The sequence below is a fragment of the Scyliorhinus torazame genome, chromosome 29 (assembly GCF_047496885.1).
Source record: "Scyliorhinus torazame isolate Kashiwa2021f chromosome 29, sScyTor2.1, whole genome shotgun sequence".
Taxonomy (NCBI): Eukaryota; Metazoa; Chordata; class Chondrichthyes; order Carcharhiniformes; family Scyliorhinidae; genus Scyliorhinus; species Scyliorhinus torazame.
Window position 1 is genome coordinate 9,501,303 of NC_092735.1, and position 19,604 is coordinate 9,520,906.

The following is a 19,604-nucleotide window of genomic DNA, read 5'->3' on the forward strand; positions in this document are numbered from 1 at the left end:
GAATAGCGATTTTACTGTGTATAATAAATGTGTTTTGATTTGAAACTTACTAATTGGTGTATTGAGTTATTGATCATTACTTGAACTTGAACCTCGTGGAGGTATCATAAAGATACCTGGCGACTCGAGAGCAAAGGTTATAAAACAGAGCCAATTGAACCAACCAAAAGTTAGCAACATATTACTGGCGACATTCTGACGGGACCCGATCTAGAAGTGGCTTAACCACTCCGGGAGAACCCAAAAATTTGAATTAGAATCCAATTGGGAACAGAAAACCACAAGTGTTCAAGCAGTTCTGATCAATCCTCATAATTCGGAAGTGTGTAAATGCATGCGTAACTAACAGGGCTATAAGGTAAACTGATAGATTTTTTGTTGTGGCAAAACTGTCGGGAGTTTGTATTCCGGAAAATAGCGAAAGCCGTACCCGTAATTACAGCATCGCCTTAATACCCCTCGTTCCAAATTTCAAGAGAAGCATTTAGAGAGGAAAGATGGCAATGCAGGCAATGCAACACCTCATGAACCCTGAAGAATTTGTGGTCGCAGCGACCAGCAGTAGAGTAGGACAGTGTCCCGTTTGGGAAGAGGAAATCAGAAAGTACCTCAAAGGGAAAGGATGGCCCCTTTGGAGCGAATTCTGTGAAAATGAGGAAACAGGTCACGGGAGTATAGGACATACTTAGAATCATAGAATCATAGAAGTTTACAGCATGGAAACAGGCCCTTCGGCCCAACCAGTCCATGCCGCCCAGTTTTTACCATTAAGCTAGTCCCAGTTGCCCGCACTTGGCCCATAACCCTCTATACCCATCTTAATAGAATCATAGCAGTTGGTGGGAGAACCTGAGCGAAATTCACAAGAAGAGATTAGGAAAAGCTTGCAAGCCGATGGCAATCGTGTCCTGTTTGGCACAATTGTGAGGCACAGAGGAGGTGGTTAGGACGCTCGAAAAGAGATAGAAGGCATACATCGAATGAGCAAGTTCGATGTCAGTGAGGTAGAGAAAGAGTGAAGGAGGAAGTTAGCAGCAAAGGACGGAGAGGTGGATGATGCCAAGTGGGCACACCAGTCTTGTCTGGCGCACCTAAGCAGCTTCCAATCCCAGTACAAAAAGGCCTATCAGGACACGCAATGTGCAGTCCTGGTACGAGAGGAAACCGAGAAGCAGGTAGAGGCATTGCCGAGGCAGTGAAGTGACCTAAAGGCAGCGTTAAGAGCACTCCATGCTGCCACCATGGAACAAAGACAAAGCTCATTAGACCACGCAGAGTGCCGGAAGCAGAATCTCTGCTTTCAGTTCAAAATGGATTCCAGGAAACATTTGCATCACAGCTAGATGAGGAAGACGGCCCTGATTGGGACGAGTTAAATGAGACAGCGCAGAGATATGTTCAGGGAACATGTGCGCAGGGAAAGCCCCAGAAGAGAAAAGCGCCCCAACCCCCCACAGAGCAGATAGTTCAGGCTCCAATGAACCCGGTCACCACCCACCGCACAGCCACATCAGACGACACGGAATTTCTGTACACCACCCCCTTAACAGTGACCCAATTACGGGACGCGTATGATAAAATCAAACCGTTCCTCCCCACCTCAGACCCCCACCACTTCTTTGCCAGAGTAAAACAACAGGCTACCATGTACGGCCTGGATGAGCGAGAGCAAGTAAAGCTCACAGTTTTGAGTTTAGACCCTTCAGTCGTAGCAGCCCTTCCCCACCCACAGAATGTAGGAGGAGGCACCCTTGCAGAAATGCATACCGCGATCCTAGACGCGATCGGGTATAACAGGGGTGACCCCGTAGATGGCCTCAATAAATGCAGACAAAAGAAAACCGAGCACCCCACAGCGTTTGCTGGACGCCTGTGGATCCATTTCGCAGCAGTTTTCGGAGTCTTAGACCGTGCCCATTTGTCCCCAGACAACATGGCCAAATGGACCCACCACCCTTATCTCCCATGCCACAGAAACAGGACAAAAAGCTTGTGCCAATTATGACCCCTCAGAGGAGGCTCATAACGAGAAATGGGTTGTAAAAGGATTGTCCCGCGCCTGGGAGCAATCTGTTCAAAACAAACCCATGAATAAAAATCCCGAAGAACAGCAGGCAGAAGCAGACATACACACAGTTAAGGCACACCAGAACCCCGCATGGGTGAATGAAGGAAAGAACAGCCCCCCACAAAAGTCAGAGGAGTGTTACAACTGTGGACAGTTAGGACACTTTGCACGAGAGTGCAATGCCCCACAGAAGCAACAGAGAGCCCAGCAGACGGGCTCTCTGAATAAAACCAGGACAAAGCCAATACGTAGCATTAGCACCCGTTCAGATCAGACGGACCTGACCGGAACGGACTGACAGGCGTTCGGGCTCCCACAGTTGGGTCTGCGACACCCTTTGGGATAGGTCCGGCCGACCAGTAGTTGCAGCAAAAATACGGGGACAGCCCATCAAATTTCTCTGGGACACAGGAGGGTCCCGCACCACAATCAATTCCTCCACCATGTGGGACTTCCGGTGACGGTGGGCGGGAGGCGGCCGCACAATGGAGGGCTCCCGTTCTGGAACGGCATTTTCGGGGCTTTAAGCCCGGTCCCAGGGTCCACGGAGGCGGCAGGAGCAGGGAGAAGGCACAGAGGAGGCACAGTGAAGACACAGGGGGAAAAAAAAACCAAAGAAAAATGTCGAGGGTGAGCAAACAAACGGACGAAAAAAACCAGCTGAAGGTCCGTCGGGGAGTGGAAAGGTCACCGCGAGGTCACCAAGGAAAATGGAGGCTGGAGCACCAGGGAAGGCCGCACTGCTTACGGCTGAAGAACTAACCAAGGTGATGGCTGCGTAATTTGAAAAGCAGTTGGCGCAGATTGCGAAATGCATGGAGACGGCGAGGAAGGAGATGAGGGAGGTTTTGAGTGTGCTGGTGGAGGAGGCGGTTTCCCCGGTGAGGACGGAGGTGGCGAGCGCAGTGGCGGAGGTGCGAGAGCCAGGGGAGGCGCTAAAGGAAGTGGAGGAGACGTTATTGCAGCACGGTGATCAACTTGCCTCGATGGGGAAGGAGATGCGGAAGGTGATGGACACTAACAAGGATCTGCGAGGAAAAATGGAAGACCTGGAAAACAGATCCAGGCGACAGAATGTGACGATCGTGGGGCTGCCCGAAGGAGTTGAAGGACCGAGGCCAACTGAGTATTTTGCCGCAATGCTGGCAAAACTATTGGGGGAGGGGGAGGATCCCTCCCGATATGAACTGGATCGGGCTCATCGGTCGTGGAGGCCTGCACCAAAGGCGAGTGAGCCACCAAGGGCAGTGACTCTGTGCTTCCGTAGGTACAGTGTGAAGGAGAAGGTCCTGAGCTGGGCCAAGCAGAAGCGGGTGGTGCAGTGGGCTGGAGCTGGTATACGTGTATACCAGGACTTTACGGTGGAGCTGGCGAGGAGGCGGGCTGCCTTCAACTGAGTGAAGAGGGCACTGTACATTAGCAAGGTGCGGTGCGGCATTGTATATCCAGCGAAGCTGAGGGTGACTTACAAGCTCAGGGACTTTTATTTTGGAACGGCGGAAGCAGCGGAGGAGTTTGCGAAAGCAGAAGGACTGTGGCAGAACTGACAAACTGAGGAATGGCCATGTGCCGATGTAACCTCATGACTGTATTTTCTTCTTTTTTGTATCACTGCGTGCGGGTGTAGAGATTAAAGGAGCCAAGGTGGTATATATTTGGACAAGGGAAGGGACGGGACTTTCACTCGAAATGAGAGTTCTTCGGGGTGTAGGTGGATAGGCGGGGTTTGTGTGCTAAAAGGGATCTTTGGGCTTTCCGAGGGCCGGGCAAGTGGGAAAGGGACCCGGGCGGGGGCCTCCACGCTGGCCGGTTTAAGCCGGCCAGTGAACGGGAGTGAGGTGGGGGGAGGGGCTGCGGCCATCGGAGCCTGGCAGAACAGGGTCCGAGTGGTCTAGCCGGGGTGGAAAGATGGGGGGAAGGAACCGAGGGTAGGGGGAGGAGTTTTACAAGTGGCAGTGGACGGGAGGAGCTGGAGACCTGGGGTGGGGGGGGGGGGGGGGGGGGGGGGGGGGGGAGGGGGGGGGGGGTTGGGGGGGGGGGCGTTAGGTGGGATCTGTGTAAGATTAAGGGTGACTACGGGTAATCCCTGATTCCTTTTTGTCATTTGTTTATGTAAACAGGCGGGTTGAGGTTTGGGGGTTGGTGGGTAGATGGGATCGTTGTTATTATGGGGACTGACATATCTTGCTGATTATTGTTTATTGTTGATGGATGTAAATGTGGGAGAAAATGTGAAAAAGGAGAATAAAAAAACATTTTTTTTTTTTAAATTCCTCCACCATGTTTCAAAAGGACACGTGGCCCACGACAGCCACCATCACCCTCAGCGGCTTTACAGGCCACTCACAGCAGGGACACATCACAGCCCCTGTACCCATTCAAATCGGCAACATGACCACCAAGCACCCCGTAGTTTTAGTCGATCTACCCCACACAGCAGAACACATTTTAGGCATAGATTTTATGAATTCCCACAATCTGCCCTTTGATCCAGTCAACCAGTGTGTCTGGAAAATGGCAAAATCCGCAAGAGCCCCCGCAACGCTCACCATAGGAGAAGATGCCAACAAGATTAGCGCAGTCGGCGAATTTTGGTTTGACCCGACCACGCTTAGCACAGACAAGCAGGTTAGGGCAGTTCTGCAGAAGCACAGGGCAGCATTCGCGACCCACAAACACGACTGTGGCCGGATGACTGGTTCAGTACAAATCACAGGACCTGACCCTAGACCCCAGAAGCAGTATGGATTTCCCCAAGAGGCAGAGGGAGAAATCGCAAAAGTTATCGACAGCTTATTAGAGCAGGGCGTACTCAGATCAGTAGCCTCCACTAATAATGCCCCGATTTGGCCGGTGAGAAAGCCCGATGGATCATGGCGACTGACCATCGATTACCGGGAACTCAACAAAGTCAGCAGTCCCCCACCGTAGCAACAAGTCCCGAGACCATGCTCAAACAGGGACTCAACGCACAATTCTATACGATTTTGGACGTCAGTAATGGATTCTGGCACATTCCATTGGCAAATGCGTGCCAGTACAAATTTGCCTTCACTTTTAAAAATCAGCAGTACACGTGGACATGCCTCCCACAAGGATTCCACAACTCCCCTTCCATTTTCCACCGACAGCTGGCAAATGGTTTAGCCAAATTTTCTCGCCTCGAATGTCTGGTCCAGTATGTGGACGGCCTATTACTACAGACAGACACCAAGGCAAAGCACATCGAGCTTCTGTCCGAACTCCTGGAACTCCTACAAGAAATTGGCTGTAAGGTAAACCCCAAAAAGGCCCAGATTTTGGAAAACAAACTGGTATATTTGGGTACAATTATCACACATGGTAAACGCGAGATTGAGCATAAAAGAATTGACTCGATTGCCAAATTGCCCCTTCCCCAGAATGTTTCAGCCCTCTGGTCGTTTTTAGGACTGGTTGGCTACTGCCAAAACCACATTGACGGTTTCGCCAGCAAGGCAGCGCCCCTCTCAGACCTCCTAAAGAAAGGAGCCCCCTGGGAATGGCTTCCGCAGCATACGGATGCTGTGGACTCGTTGAAAAGAGCACTCATAGCAGCCCCCGCACTACAAGTTCCAGACCCGCTTTCCCCCTATGCGATAAAGGTAGCGAGCACAGACCGCACCCTTTCGGCCGTGCTCCTCCAGGAACGGCACGAACAGTTAAGGCCCGTGGCTTATGTCTCCAGAGTTTTAGATGCTGTGGAGCAGGGATTTTCAGCCTGTGAGAGGCACCTGCTCGCAGTTTTTTGGGCAGTACAGTATTTTTCTTACATAACCGGACTAAACCCCATCACAATCCTCACGGAACACACCCCCACCCAACTTTTACTGGACGGACGACTTAAGGACGGTACCGTCAGTCAAATAAGAGCAGCCAGATGGACCCTTCTTTTGCAGGGACGGGACATCACTGTTAAAAGGACAAAGGCCCACACTTTCTTAGCAGATAACCTGCAGTACCCAGGCACCCCCCATGAATGTGAAATCATCTCACCACACAACACAGGCCCCTTTATTGCAAAAACACCCCCCAGAAAGATAGGTAGGTCAACCCCGAGCCCCAAGCACACAGCCACGTGCGAACCCATTAGGATATATGTGGATGGAGCTTCCACAATATTAGAACGGAAGCACATAACAGGATGCGGCATAAAACGTCCAGGACACTTAGGCGCGCAGGCGCAGGCTAGCATCCGTGGCGTACCTTGTAGAACACCCAGATTCCTTCCCCAGCCCAGCAGACATAAACCGGACAGCCTCTATGTCTCCAACAGCCTTACAGAGTTCCTGCCCCTGTGGAAAGCAAGAGGATTTGTTTCCGCAGACGGAAAACCCCTTCCCTCAACCCCATTACTCCGTCACATTTTAGAGCGAGCACAGAACAGGACTTTTGGGATAGTCAAAGTTCGAAGTCACCATCGTTCCTCCCCCCCTGGAAATGTAAAAGCTGACGCACTGGCAAAGCAGGTTCCAGGCACGGATATTTTTGGACACCCCCCAAAAGCGCACCAGTGAATGCAGTTCAGGTCTCGCAGACTAATATCGAGGATTTAGTGCAGGCCCAGAAGCAGGACAGCAATCACAGGGAGATTTTAAAAGGAAACTATCCAGCACCTTACGATAGGTTTAGAAATGCTCCGACCACACATGACGGTGTGGTGTTAAAAGACACCCTTTATGTGGTTCCTGAACAGGACAGGAATCAACTGATTTGTTTGTTCCATGACAGTCATGGACATCAGGGAATCGATCCCACTACAGCCCACCTCAGGCAGCTCTGTTGGTGGCCCAGTTTAAAAGAAGATGTAACGCACTACGTTGAGAATTTCCTTATCTGTGCCCAGAACAATCCGGACAGATACGCCAAGAAAGCTCATCTTAGTCACACCCGACCCGTTAATGGCCCCTGGACTAACCTCCAGATCGATTATATTGGACCATTACCCCCTTGCAGGAATGGTTATAAGTATGAGTGCAGCTGAACACGTGGCTGCAGGAATGGTGTAGGAGGGAGGGCTTCAGGTATTTGGATAATTGGAGCGCATTCTGGGGAAGGTGGGACCTGTACAAGCAGGACGGGTTGCATCTGAACCAGAGGGGCACCAATATCCTGGGAGGGAGGTTTTCTAGTACTCTTCGGGAGGGTTTAAACTAATTTGGCAGGGGAGTGGGAACCGGATTTGTAGTCCAGCAACTAAGGTAGCCAATATTCAGGACGCCAAAGCGTGTAATGAGGCAGTGGGGAAGGGAACACTAACAAAGGAGAGTACTTGCAGGCACGGAAATGGGTTGAAGTGTGTATACTTCAACGCAAGAAGCATCAGGAATAAGGTGGGTGAACTTAAGGCATGGATCGGTACTTGGGACTACGATGTGGCGGCCATCACGGAAACTTGGATAGAAGAGGGGCAGAAATGGTTGTTGGAGGTCCCCGGTTATAGATGTTTCAATAAGATTAGGGAGGGTGGTAAAAGGTGGGGGGGGGGGCGGTGGCATTGTTAATTAGAGATAGTATAACAGCTGCAGAAAGGCAGTTCACGGAGTATCAGCCGACTGAGGTAGTATGGGTTGAAGTCAGAAATAGGAAAGGAGCAGTCACCTTGTTAGGAGTTTTCTATAGGCCCCCCAATAGTAGCAGAGATGTGGAGGAACAGATTGGGAAACAGATTTTGGAAAGGTGCAGAAGTCACAGGGTAGTAGTCATGAGTGACTTTAACTTCCCAAACATTGAGTGGAAACTCTTTCGATCAAATAGTTTGGATGGAGTGGTGTATGTGCAGTGTGTCCAGGAAACTTTTCTAACACAGTATGTAGATTGTCTGACCAGAGGAGGGGCAATATTGGATTTAGTACTTGGTAATGAACCAGGGCAAGTGATAAATTTGTTAGTGGGGGAGCATTTTGGAGATAGTGACCACAATTCTGTGACTTTCACTTTTGTAATGGAGAGGGATAGGTGTGTGCAACAGGGCAAGGTTTACAATTTGGGGAAGGGTAAATACGATGTTGTCAGACAAGAATTGAAGTGCATAAGTTGGGAACATAGGCTGTCAGGGAAGGACACAAGTGGAATGTGGAACTTGTTCAAGGAACAGGTACTACGTGTCTTTGATATGTATGTCCCTGTCAGGCAGGGAAGAGATGGTCGAGTGAGGGAACCATGGTTGACAAGAGAGATTGAATGTCTTGTTAAGAGGAAAAAGGAGACTTATGCAAGGTTCAGACAGGGCATTGGAGGGATACAAGATAGCCAGGAGGGAACTGAAGAAAGGGATTAGGAGAGCTAAGAGAGGGCATGAACAATCTTTGGCGGGTAGGATCAAGAAAAACCCCAAGGCCTTTCACACATATGTGAGAAATATGAGAATGACTAGAGCGAGGGTAGGTCCGATCAAGGACAGTAGCGGGAGATTGTGTATTGAGTCTGAAGAGATAGGAGAGTCTTGAACGAGTACTTTTCTTCTGTATTTACAAATGAGAGGGGCCATATTGTTGGCGAGGACAGTGTGAAACAGACTGGTAAGCTCGAGGAAATACTTGTTAGGAAGGAAGATGTGTTGGGCATTTTGAAAAACTTGAGGATAGACAAGCCCCCGGGCCTGACGGGATATATCCAAGGATTCTATGGGAAGCAAGAGATGAAATTGCAGAGCCATTGGCAATGATCTTTTCGTCCTCACTGTCAACAGGGGTGGTACCAGGGGATTGGAGAGTGGCGAATGTCGTGCCCCTGTTCAAAAAAGGGACTAGGGATAACCCTGGGAATTACGGGCCAGTTAATCTTACTTCGGTGGTAGGCAAAGTCATGGAAAGGGTACTGAAGGATAGGATTTCTGAGCATCTGGAAAGACACTGCTTGATTTGGAATAGTCAGCACGGATTTGTGAGGGGTAGGTCTTGCCTTACAGGTCTTATTGAATTCTTTGAGGAGGTGACCAAGCATGTGGATGAAGGTAAAGCAGTGGATGTAGTGTACATGGATTTTAGTAAGGCATTTGATAAGGTTCTCCATGGTAGGCTTCTGCAGGAAGTAAGGGGGCATGGGATAGTGGAAAACCTGGCCAGTTGGATAACAAACTGGCTAACCGATAGAAGTCAGAGAGTGGTGGTGGATGGCAAATATTCAGCCTGGATCCCAGTTACCAGTGGCGTACCGCACGGATCAGTTCTGGGTCCTCTGCTGTTTGTGATTTTCATTAATGACTTGGATGAGGGAGTTAAAGGGTGGGTCATTAAATTTGCAGACAATACGAAGATTGGTGGAGTTGTGGATAGTGAGGAGGGCTGTTGTCGGCTGCAAAGAGACATAGATAGGATGCAGAGCTGGGCTGAGAAGTGGCAGATGGAGTTGAACCCTGAAAAGTGTGAGGTTGTCCATTTTGGGAGGACAAATATGAATGCGGAATACAGGGTTAACGGTAGAGTTCTTGGCATTGTGGAGGAGCAGAGAGACCTTGGGGTCTATGTTCATACATCTTTGAAAGTTGCCACTCAAGTGAATAGAGCTGTGAAGTAGGCCTATGGTGTGCTCGCGTTCATTAACAGAGGGATTGAATTTAAGAGCCGTGAGGTGATGCTGCAGCTGTACAAAACTTTGGTAAGGCCACATTTGGAGTACTGTGTACAGTTCTGGTCGCCTCATTTGAGGAAGGATGTGGAAGCTTTGGAAAAGGTGCAAAGGAGATTTACCAGGATGTTGCCTGGAATGGAGAGTAGGTCTTACGAGGAAAGGTTGAGGGTGCTAGGCCTTTTCTCATTAGAACGGAGATGGATGAGGGGCGACTTGATAGAGGTTTATAAGATGATCAGGGGAATAGATAGAATAGACAGTCAGAGACTTTTTCCCCGGGTGGAACAACCCATTACAAGGGGACATAAATTTAAGGTGAAAGGTGGAAGATATAGGAGGGATATCAGAGGTAGGTTCTTTACCCAGAGAGTAGTGGGGGCATGGAACGCACTGCCTGTGGAAGTAGTTGAGTCGGAAACATTAGGGACCTTCAAGCAGCTATTGGATAGGTACATGGATTACGGTAAAATGATATAGTGCATATTTATTTGTTCTTAAGGGCTGCACGGTAGCATTGTGGATAGCACAATTGCTTCACAGCTCAAGGGTCCCAGGTTCGATTCCGGCTTGGGTCACTGTCTGTGCGGAGTCTGCACATCCTCCCCGTGTCTGCGTGGGTTTCCTCCGGGTGCTCCGGTTTCCTCCCACAGTCCAAAGATGTGCAGGTTAGGTGGATTGGCCGTGATAAATTGCCCTTAGTGTCCAAAATTGCCCTTAGTGTTGGGTGGAGGTGTTGACTTTGGGTAGGGTGCTGTTTCCAAGAGCTGGTGCAGACTCAATGGGCCGAATGGCCTCCTTCTGCACTGTAAATTCAATGATAATCTATGATTAATCTAGGACAAAGGTTCGGCACAACATCGTGGGCCGAAGGGCCTGTTCTGTGCTGTATTTTTCTATGTTCTATGTACTCGTGGTGATAGACACGTTTACAAAATGGGTGGAAGCATTCCCATCCAGAACGAACACGGCAAAGACCACAGCCGAGATTTAAACCCACCACATCTTTACAAGATGGGGACTCCCCCGCAGCATTGAATCCGACCAAGGTTCCCATTTTACGGAACGTGTCATGAAGAACGTCCTCACGATATTTGGCATTACCCAAAAATTCCACATTGCGTACCACCCCCAGTCAAGTGGTATCGTGGAGCACATGAATCGGACCCTAAAATCCACCCTCAGAAAAATGGTCCAGCAAAACAACACCACTTGGGACTCAGTCCTCCCTTTTGCGCTGATGTTTTTGCGAAATACAGTTTCAACTTCCACAGGTTACACCCCACACACCCTCATTACCGGACGCCCCATGAAAGGCACAGAATTTTTATTGGGATTAGATTTGACCAGCCCCGAAGTGACGGCCCTCACACACGAGAAAGCAGTAGAACAACTGGTAGAGAATGTTAAAACGGCTCAGCTAGCAGCCGCGGTGAAATTGGGCACAAGAAAGAAACAGAGCAAGGCCTGTTTCGATAAGACAGTGCATGCGACTGAGTTCAGTGTAGGACAGCAAGTCATGCTCTCCGTATACAACCTCAGCACGTTCCTGTCACCTAAATATTCGGGTCCGTATTCCATTGCGGACAAAGTCAGCCCCTCCACGTACAAAATAAAGTTCCCCAACGGAAAGACTGCGTGGTTCCATATCAACCAGCTGAAGGCATATGGAACACAGTCTAACCACGCACACCACGTCACGCTCGACGCAGCAGACCACACCCTGCCCACAGCCAACGTAACCCTACCCTCCCCCAACACGTCCAGCCCAGCCACGGACTCAACCTCGACCCCACCCCCGAAATATACACTCTGCCCCGGAACGCCCGCAGACTGCAGCAGCAGAGACAGCGACTGTGACTCAGACAATAGTCACAGCACGCCTCCCTACTATCCCCATGCAACCGGACCCACACCCAGCGAATCCGACCACGATTCGAGTGATCCCTTCACGATCACTTTCCTAAACAAACCCCACCACCGACCACCGACCTACAATGACAACCCCGATTCCGTCCCCACAGAACTAGACACCACCTTCTGGCACCGAGCTAACTCATACAGACTCGTCCGGAATGACGAGAGGGATCCCAAATCACACCAAGCTGCCCTATCCGCCCTGATACACTCGAGAGTTTGGCATCCGGGAGAAGATGATGACTTTGAGTCTGACTCCCAAAACGAGAACCCCTTTGCGACCCTGTTCGCAACCGATAACTGAGGTGTCCAGATGATGTTTTAAAAAGGAACCGCTTGGGAGAAAACGGTGTCCTTTCTGATGGGACCTGCAGCATGTTTAATGTTGTTAGTAGTTGTATTGTTAAATGTTGTATGTAAGACCGGAAAAAAATTTTCACAGCCCCACGCCACCACCCCTCTGACGCCCACTGGCAGTCAGAGAAACTAGTTTGTCCCGGACACTAGTTCAGAGGAACTAGTTTGTCCACAGAGACTTGGTAATGTCCCAGACGCCAGTTCAGAGGAACTTGTCTGTCGACAGAAACACAGACGCCCGCTCGTAACTGCCCTTCTGGTTCTAAGTTAGAACCAATACGGCAACCTCCCACGATGACTACATTTTGCCCGTTCTTGTCGGTTGCTCAGGCAGTGGAGAAACGGCTGGGGACCCGCCCTGCCTGGGAACCCCCCCCTCTGGTCAGCTACACTCGGGTAGGGAACACACGGCATTGGTCGCCATCCTACCCGGGGTTGGCAGATGGAGTTTAATCCGGACAAATGTGAGGTAATGCATTTTGGAAGGTCTAATACAGGTGGGAAATACACAGCAAATGACAGAACATAGAACATAGAACATAGAACAATACAGCGCAGTACAGGCCCTTCGGCCCACGATGTTGCACCGAAACAAAAGCCATCTAACCTACACTATGCCATTATCATCCATATGTTTATCCAATAAACTTTTAAATGCCCTCAATGTTGGCGAGTTCACTACTGTAGCAGGTAGGGCATTCCACGGCCTCACTACTCTTTGCGTAAAGAACCTACCTCTGACCTCTGTCCTATATCTATTACCCCTCAGTTTAAAGTTATGTCCCCTCGTGCCAGCCATATCCATCCGCGGGAGAAGGCTCTCACTGTCCACCCTATCCAACCCCCTGATCATTTTGTATGCCTCTATTAAGTCTCCTCTTAGCCTTCTTCTCTCCAACAAAAACAACCTCAAGTCCGTCAGCCTTTCCTCATAAGATTTTCCCTCCATACCAGGCAACATCCTGGTAAATCTCCTCTGCACCCGCTCCAAAGCCTCCACGTCCTTCCTATAATGCGGTGACCAGAACTGTACGCAATACTCCAAATGCGGCCGGACCAGAGTTCTGTACAGCTGCAACATGACCTCCCGACTCCGGAACTCAATCCCTCTACCAATAAAGGCCAACACTCCATAGGCCTTCTTCACAACCCTATCAACCTGGGTGGCAACTTTCAGGGATCTATGTACATGGACACCTAGATCCCTCTGCTCAGCCACACTTTCAAGAACTTTACCATTAGCCAAATATTCCGCATTCCTGTTATTCCTTCCAAAGTGAATCACCTCACACTTCTCTACATTAAACTCCATTTGCCACCTCTCAGCCCAGCTCTGCAGCTTATCTATATCCCTCTGTAACCTGCTACATCCTTCCACACTATCGACAACACCACCGACTTTAGTATCATCTGCAAATTTACTCACCCACCCTTCTGTGCCTTCCTCTAGGTCATTGATAAAAATGACAAACAGCAACGGCCCCAGAACAGATCCTTGTGGTACTCCACTTGTGACTGTACTCCATTCTGAACATTTCCCATCAACCACCACCCTCTGTCTTCTTTCAGCTAGCCAATTTCTGATCCACATCTCTAAATCACCCTTAATCCCCAGCCTCCGTATTTTTTGCAATAGCCTACCGTGGGGAACCTTATCAAACGCTTTGCTGAAATCCATATACACCACATCAACTGCTCTACCCTCGTCTACCTGTTCAGTCACCTTCTCAAAGAACTCAATAAGGTTTGTGAGGCATGACCTACCCTTCACAAAGCCATGCTGACTATCCCTGATCATATCATTCCTATCTAGATGATTATAAATCTTGTCCCTTATAATCCCCTCCAAGACTTTACCCACTACAGACGTGAGGCTCACCGGTCTATAGTTGCCGGGGTTGTCTCTGCTCCCCTTTTTGAACAAAGGGACCACATTTGCTGTCCTCCAGTCCTCTGGCACTATTCCTGTAGCCAATGATGACATAAAAATCAAAGCCAAAGGTCCAGCAATCTCTTCCCTGGCCTCCCATAGAATCCTAGGATAAATCCCAGCAGGTCCCGGGGACTTATCTATTTTCAGCCTGTCCAGAATTGCCAACACCTCTTCCCTACGTACCTCAATGCCATCTATTCTATTAGCCTGGGGCTCAGCATTCTCCTCCACAACATTATCTTTTTCCTGATACCCTTCAGAGTATTGACAGGCAGAGGGATCTGGGCCCACAGAATGGCATCACAGGTGGAGAAGGTAGTCAAGAAGGCATACGGCATGCTTGCCTTCATTGGCCGGGGCATTGAATATAAAAATTGGAAAGTCATGTTGCAGCTGTATATAACCTCAGTTAGGCCACTCTTGGAGTATAGTGTTCAATTCTGGTCGCCACACTACCAGAAGGATGTGGGGGCTTTGGAGAGGGTGCAGAAGAGGCTTACCAGAATGTTGCCTGGTATGGAGGGCATTAGCTATGAGGAGAGGTTGGATAAACTCGGTTTGTTATCACTTGAACAACGGAGGTTGAGGGGCGACCTGATAGAGGTCTACAAAATTATGAGGGGCATAGACAGAGTGGATAGTCAGAGGCTTTTCCCCAGGGTAGAGGGGTCAATTACTAGGGGGCACAGGTTTAAGGTGAGAGGGGCAAGGTTTAGAGGAGATGTACGAGGCAAGTTTTTTACACAGAGGGTAGAGGGTGCCTGGAACTTGCTACCGGAGGAGGTGGTGGAAGCAGGGACGATAGTGACATTTAAGGGGCATCTTGACAAATACATGAATAGGATGGGAATAGAGGGATACGGACCCAGGAAGTGTAGAAGATTGTAGTTTAGACGGGCAGCGTGGTCGGCGCATGGAGGGCCGAATGGCCTGTTCCTGTGCTGTACTGTTCTTTGTTCCTTCTGAATGTACGTGTTCGTTTCTTTGGAGCGGTTTTGTAATTTGTAATTTTGGAATTGCCGGATATAAAGTACGAAAATTCAATGAAAACATTTTCAAAATAAAAGTGATTTTTCGCACTGGAAGGGGAAATGTCAGTTTTGTGCATTCGGTTAGACCGAGCGACTACAGTGGAAATCTGTACACCGTATTCATGATATGCGAGGCCTCTAAAGATTCCCAGGAACGTAAAGATCCCAGAGGTCCACTAAACAAATGTAATGAGTCGCTTTTTGACAAGTTATTGATCATTCAATGCACGAAAGCCTGTTAGAAAGCATTGTGTAGAACGCACAGCACAGGATAGATTCGACTGATTGACGTCAGTGCTGATGGTTTACAGGAACCTCTTCACATCTGACTTCAGAGAATCGCAGGAAGGCTCCGACGCCAGAAGCTTTGCATCTGAACTCAATGCCAGCTCCTTTTCAGAGCGATTCCGCCAGTCCCAGTCCCCTATTTCCCCCTGTAGACTTGCCAACATCTAATCGTCAGATCTTGATTGAGCCCCCACCCTCAGGCAGTGCATTCCAGATCCTAACCACCCACTGGACAGAAGAACCTTTCCTCATGTTACCCCTCGTTCTTTTGCCATTTGCTTTAGTGGTTCTCGATCTTTTCCTCTCTGTCCGGGCACCGTCGTGATTTCGAACACCCCAACCGAATTCCTCCTCAATCTTCTCTAAAGAGAACTGCCCCCAGCTCCGCCAATCTGCCAAGCCCCATTCCCGCCCATTTTCTTTGCATCCTCTCGATCGCTTCCATGTAATCCTTCTGTTCTTTTCCCTCTTGTGTGTTTCCTCCTGAATGCTTCCATTATTCACCTCAACTCCACAGGCCATTCCTCATTCCCGCCACTCTCCAGGTACAGAATTTCCTATTGGATTTACTAGAGACTGTCTTCGAACATAGAACATAGAACAGTACAGCACAGTACAGGCCCTTTGGCCCACAATGTTGTACCGACCACTTATCCTAATCTAAGATCAACCTAACCTACACCCCTTCGATTTACTGCTGTCCATGTGCCTGTCCAAGAGTCGCTTAAATGTCCCTAATGACTCTGACTCCACCACCTCTGCTGGCAGTGCATTCCACACACCCACCACTCTCTGTGTAAAGAACCGACCTCTGACATCTCCCCGATACCTTCCTCCAATCGCCAGAATATTATGTCCCCTCGTGACAGCCATTTCATCCCTGTGGCTATCCACTCTCTCCATGCCTCTCATCACCTTGTACATCTCCATCATGTGTTATGGGCGAGGTGTTTTCAGAGCCCCAAAATGTATCATGGAGCTCAACCAACCTCTCCCTTTAATGTATTTGTTGCTTTTCCGAGCACACGGCTTGTTCCCTAGGTGTGGGATTACAATTATGGACACGTGGGTTTTTAAACACAAAACAATGTTTATTCCATGAACTCAACTTAACATCTTAAATGAACATTGGATCTCTTAACACCCCTTACTTCAAGGATAACTCCGAAAATATTGCAACAGTAAATAATTCCTCAAAATGTTCCTTCAAACTTCCAAGAGACTTAACACCTTTAAACAGAATCACATCAGGTTAAAGGCTTTACTATTTTGAGTTCAAATGATCCAGAGATGGTCTTTTATGGCAGACGTCACAGCAAATCCAGCTCACTGCAAAACACAGACACTCACAAGCTCTTTCCGAACTAACTGCAGCTCTCTGGAAACACACAGACACACACCAGCTCTTTTTCAAAACTCAAACTGCAAAACTAAACTGCAAAATGGCTGACCTGACCTCAGCTCCACCCACTCTCTGACATCACTGGTTTCTTAAAGGTACATTGCTTAAACATCCATGTCTTAAAGGTACCCTCACATGACACATGTCACCTCTCTGCCTTCTTCGCTCCAGTGAGAATAGCCCTCGCTCCCTCAACCTTTCTCCATAAGACATGCCCTCCAGTCCAGGCAGCATCGTGGTAAATCTCCTCTGCACCCTCTCCAAAGCATCCATATCCTTCCTATAATGAGGCGACCAGAACTGGACACAATATTCCAAGTGTAATTTATTGTATTTCTTGTCCCCTGAATTTTCAGTCTCCACTGACAAACGAAAATATCTCCTCTTACACCGACCCGTGGCACAATCCTAAATGCCTCGATTCCCTACCGCTTTCTGATCCCTCGATTGCTATTCCCGGTCATATTGCACACGCACTTGTAAAGTTGTTAAGACAGACGTGCTCACCTGCGTTCTTGTCCGAACAAGCGGTCAACTTCCTCGAGCCCCGGGCTCCGGGTCCGGTGCCTCTGACCTGGCTGCTTATAGTCCTGCTCCAGCCTCTCCCGACTGATGATTCGCTTGGGCTTGGGGATGTCCGCCAGCGCCGTGTAGTCTCTGTGGAGTAGCCTGCCATCCAGACTCGTCACGCTGCCCGTGCCCCAGCTCGACTCCGACTCGAAGGAGCTCTGGGATGAGGTCAGCCGGCCGAGGGACAGCGGCCCCCCGGAGCCGGCGGCGTTCCCGAAGACGGTCGAGCAGCTCTGGCCGGCACTCTTGGCGTCCGCGGTCCGCCGCCCGCCGGGGGACAAGTTGTGGGCCGAGTCCTGTTTCGCTCGTTCCAGGGAGAAGTATCCGCTTTCCACCCGGGAATTCCGGCTGCTCGCTCGCTCGCCGCTCACCAACTCCGTGTCTGCCGGGGACAGAAGCACAGTCAGTGCACCGATACTTAACGACCCCAATTTTAAAACAGCCTATCGTGTTCCAGTCCCCTCCGTGGACTCAAACCGCACCCCCCCCCCCCCCCCCTCCCGTCTCTGCGATCTCACCCAGCCCTCTGATCCTCGGTGACCTTTGTGCTGCTCGAACTCTGCCCTCTCACTCCTGAATTCGTGGCCATGCCCAGAACCTGCCTGCGACCTAGGGAGGAGAGGAAATCCCGCAGGGACAGTTTCAGAAGCTAGGGAGGGAATCAGTGGGGCGGCACGGCAGCACAGTGGTTAGCACTCTTGCTTCACAGCGCCAGGGTCCCGGGTTCGATTCCCATCTTGGGTCGCTGTCTGTGCGGAGTCTGCACGTTCTCCCCGTGTCTGTGTGGGTTTCCTCCGGGTGCTCCGGTTTCCTCCCACAGTCCAAAGATGTGCAGGTTAGGTGGATTGGCCATGATAAATTGCCCTTAGTGTTCAAAATTGCCCTTGGTGTTGGGTGGGGTTACTGGGTTATGGGGATAGGGTGGGGGTGTGGGCTTGGGTAGGGTGCTCTTTCCAAGAGCCGGTGTAGACTCGATGGGCCGAATGGCCTCCTTCTGCACTGTAAGAATTGTATGATTCAATGAACACGGCAGACCCCCCCCCCACCAGCTATTTTAATTAATGCACCACGGGGAGCATTAATTGTCTGGAGACTGGATTTCCGTCCCTAACCCAGGCGGAAGGGAGTCCCACACCTCAGGAGCGGTGGCGACCAAAGAGTCGTCCCAGCAGTGCCTGTGGCAACGGCGGCTAAGTGTGGGGCTAATAATAATAATCTTTATTAGTGTCACAAGTAGGCTTACTTTACCACTGCAATGAAGTTACTGCGAAAATCCCCGAGTCGCCACATTCCGGCGCCTGTTCGGGTACACGGAGGGAGAATTCAGAATGTCCAATTCCCCTAAACAAGCGCATCTTTGTGCTTGGTGGGGAAGGTCGCAGTGGACCAGCAGAGGTGGGATAGTCTCCCATTATCGCTGGGGGGGGGCCATACCCACTTTGTTAGGTACAGTTAGAGAGAGAAAAATCGCCACACATGGACACTGGAAGCAAAGACTCGACGGCCTTGCCCAGGCAACAATTGAAAGGGTTAACCAAAGAAAAGAAAAATGGGGCTTTGAGCCCTGGACTGAGGGAGTCTTGAAGCAAATCAAAGATAAGCAGGACAATGCCAACGTCCCCCGTCACGGCTACGGTGAAAACAAGCAGACGCGCAAACATCGTAAGAGGGAGGAAAGGCTGAGGGAGGGAAAGAATTGTGAGGACCTGAGGAAAAGCAGGAGCAGCAGAAACCAGGGGCGGGAATCTCTGACCCCCCCCACCGGGTCGGGGAATTGCCCGGGGGGGGGGGGGGGGGGGCACGGGGGGATCTGGGGCCCAATCCCGCCAATTAGAGTAGGTACTTACCGACGGGACCTGGCTGCGCGGGCGGCCTCCGGGGTCCTCGGGGGGGGGGGAGGGCACGGGGGGATCTGGGGCCCACCGATCCGCGGGCGGGCCTGTGCCGTGGGGTCACTCTATTCTTCCGCGTCGGCCGCTGTGGACCTCCGCCATGGCCGGTGCGGAGACGAACCCCCCTGCACATGCGCTGGGATGACGCCAGCGCACGCTGACGCTCCCGCGCATGCGCCAACTCGTGCCGGCTGGCGGAGGCCCTTCGCCGCCGGTTGGCGTAGCGCCAAGCCCCTTCCCCGGCGCTGGCCTAGCTCCTGATGGTGCGGAGGATTCCGCACCTTTGGGGCGGAGTGGTTCCCGCCACTCCTCGGCCCCGGAGTTGCCCGCCCCGCCAATTCCCGCAGAATCCCGCCCAAGGTTGGGTTCGACAGAGTCAGGAAGAGGGAGAAGGGAGTTCGGCTGGGTGCTTGGGAGGTATTGAACCCCTGCAGTGGAGAAGGAGGCCATTCAGCCCATCTGGTCTCTGAAAGAGCACCCTCCCTAGGCCCAATCTCCCGCCCTTTCCCCGCGACCCCACCCAATCTTTGGGCATTTGGGGGCCATGTACATGGGCCAA

General features: G+C 50.6%; 1 protein-coding gene across 3 annotated transcripts in view; it reads right to left on the bottom strand.

Annotated features, from left to right (window-relative positions):
* LOC140403843 (uncharacterized) overlaps positions 1-19,604 on the bottom strand; it is a 349,170-nt gene that overhangs the window by 271,678 nt on the left and 57,888 nt on the right. For all 3 annotated transcript variants that reach the window (XM_072492027.1, XM_072492026.1, XM_072492028.1), the window contains exon 4: positions 17,091-17,535. In XM_072492027.1, the coding sequence (XP_072348128.1) occupies positions 17,091-17,535 (445 nt within the window). The remainder of the gene's footprint in view (positions 1-17,090; positions 17,536-19,604) is intronic.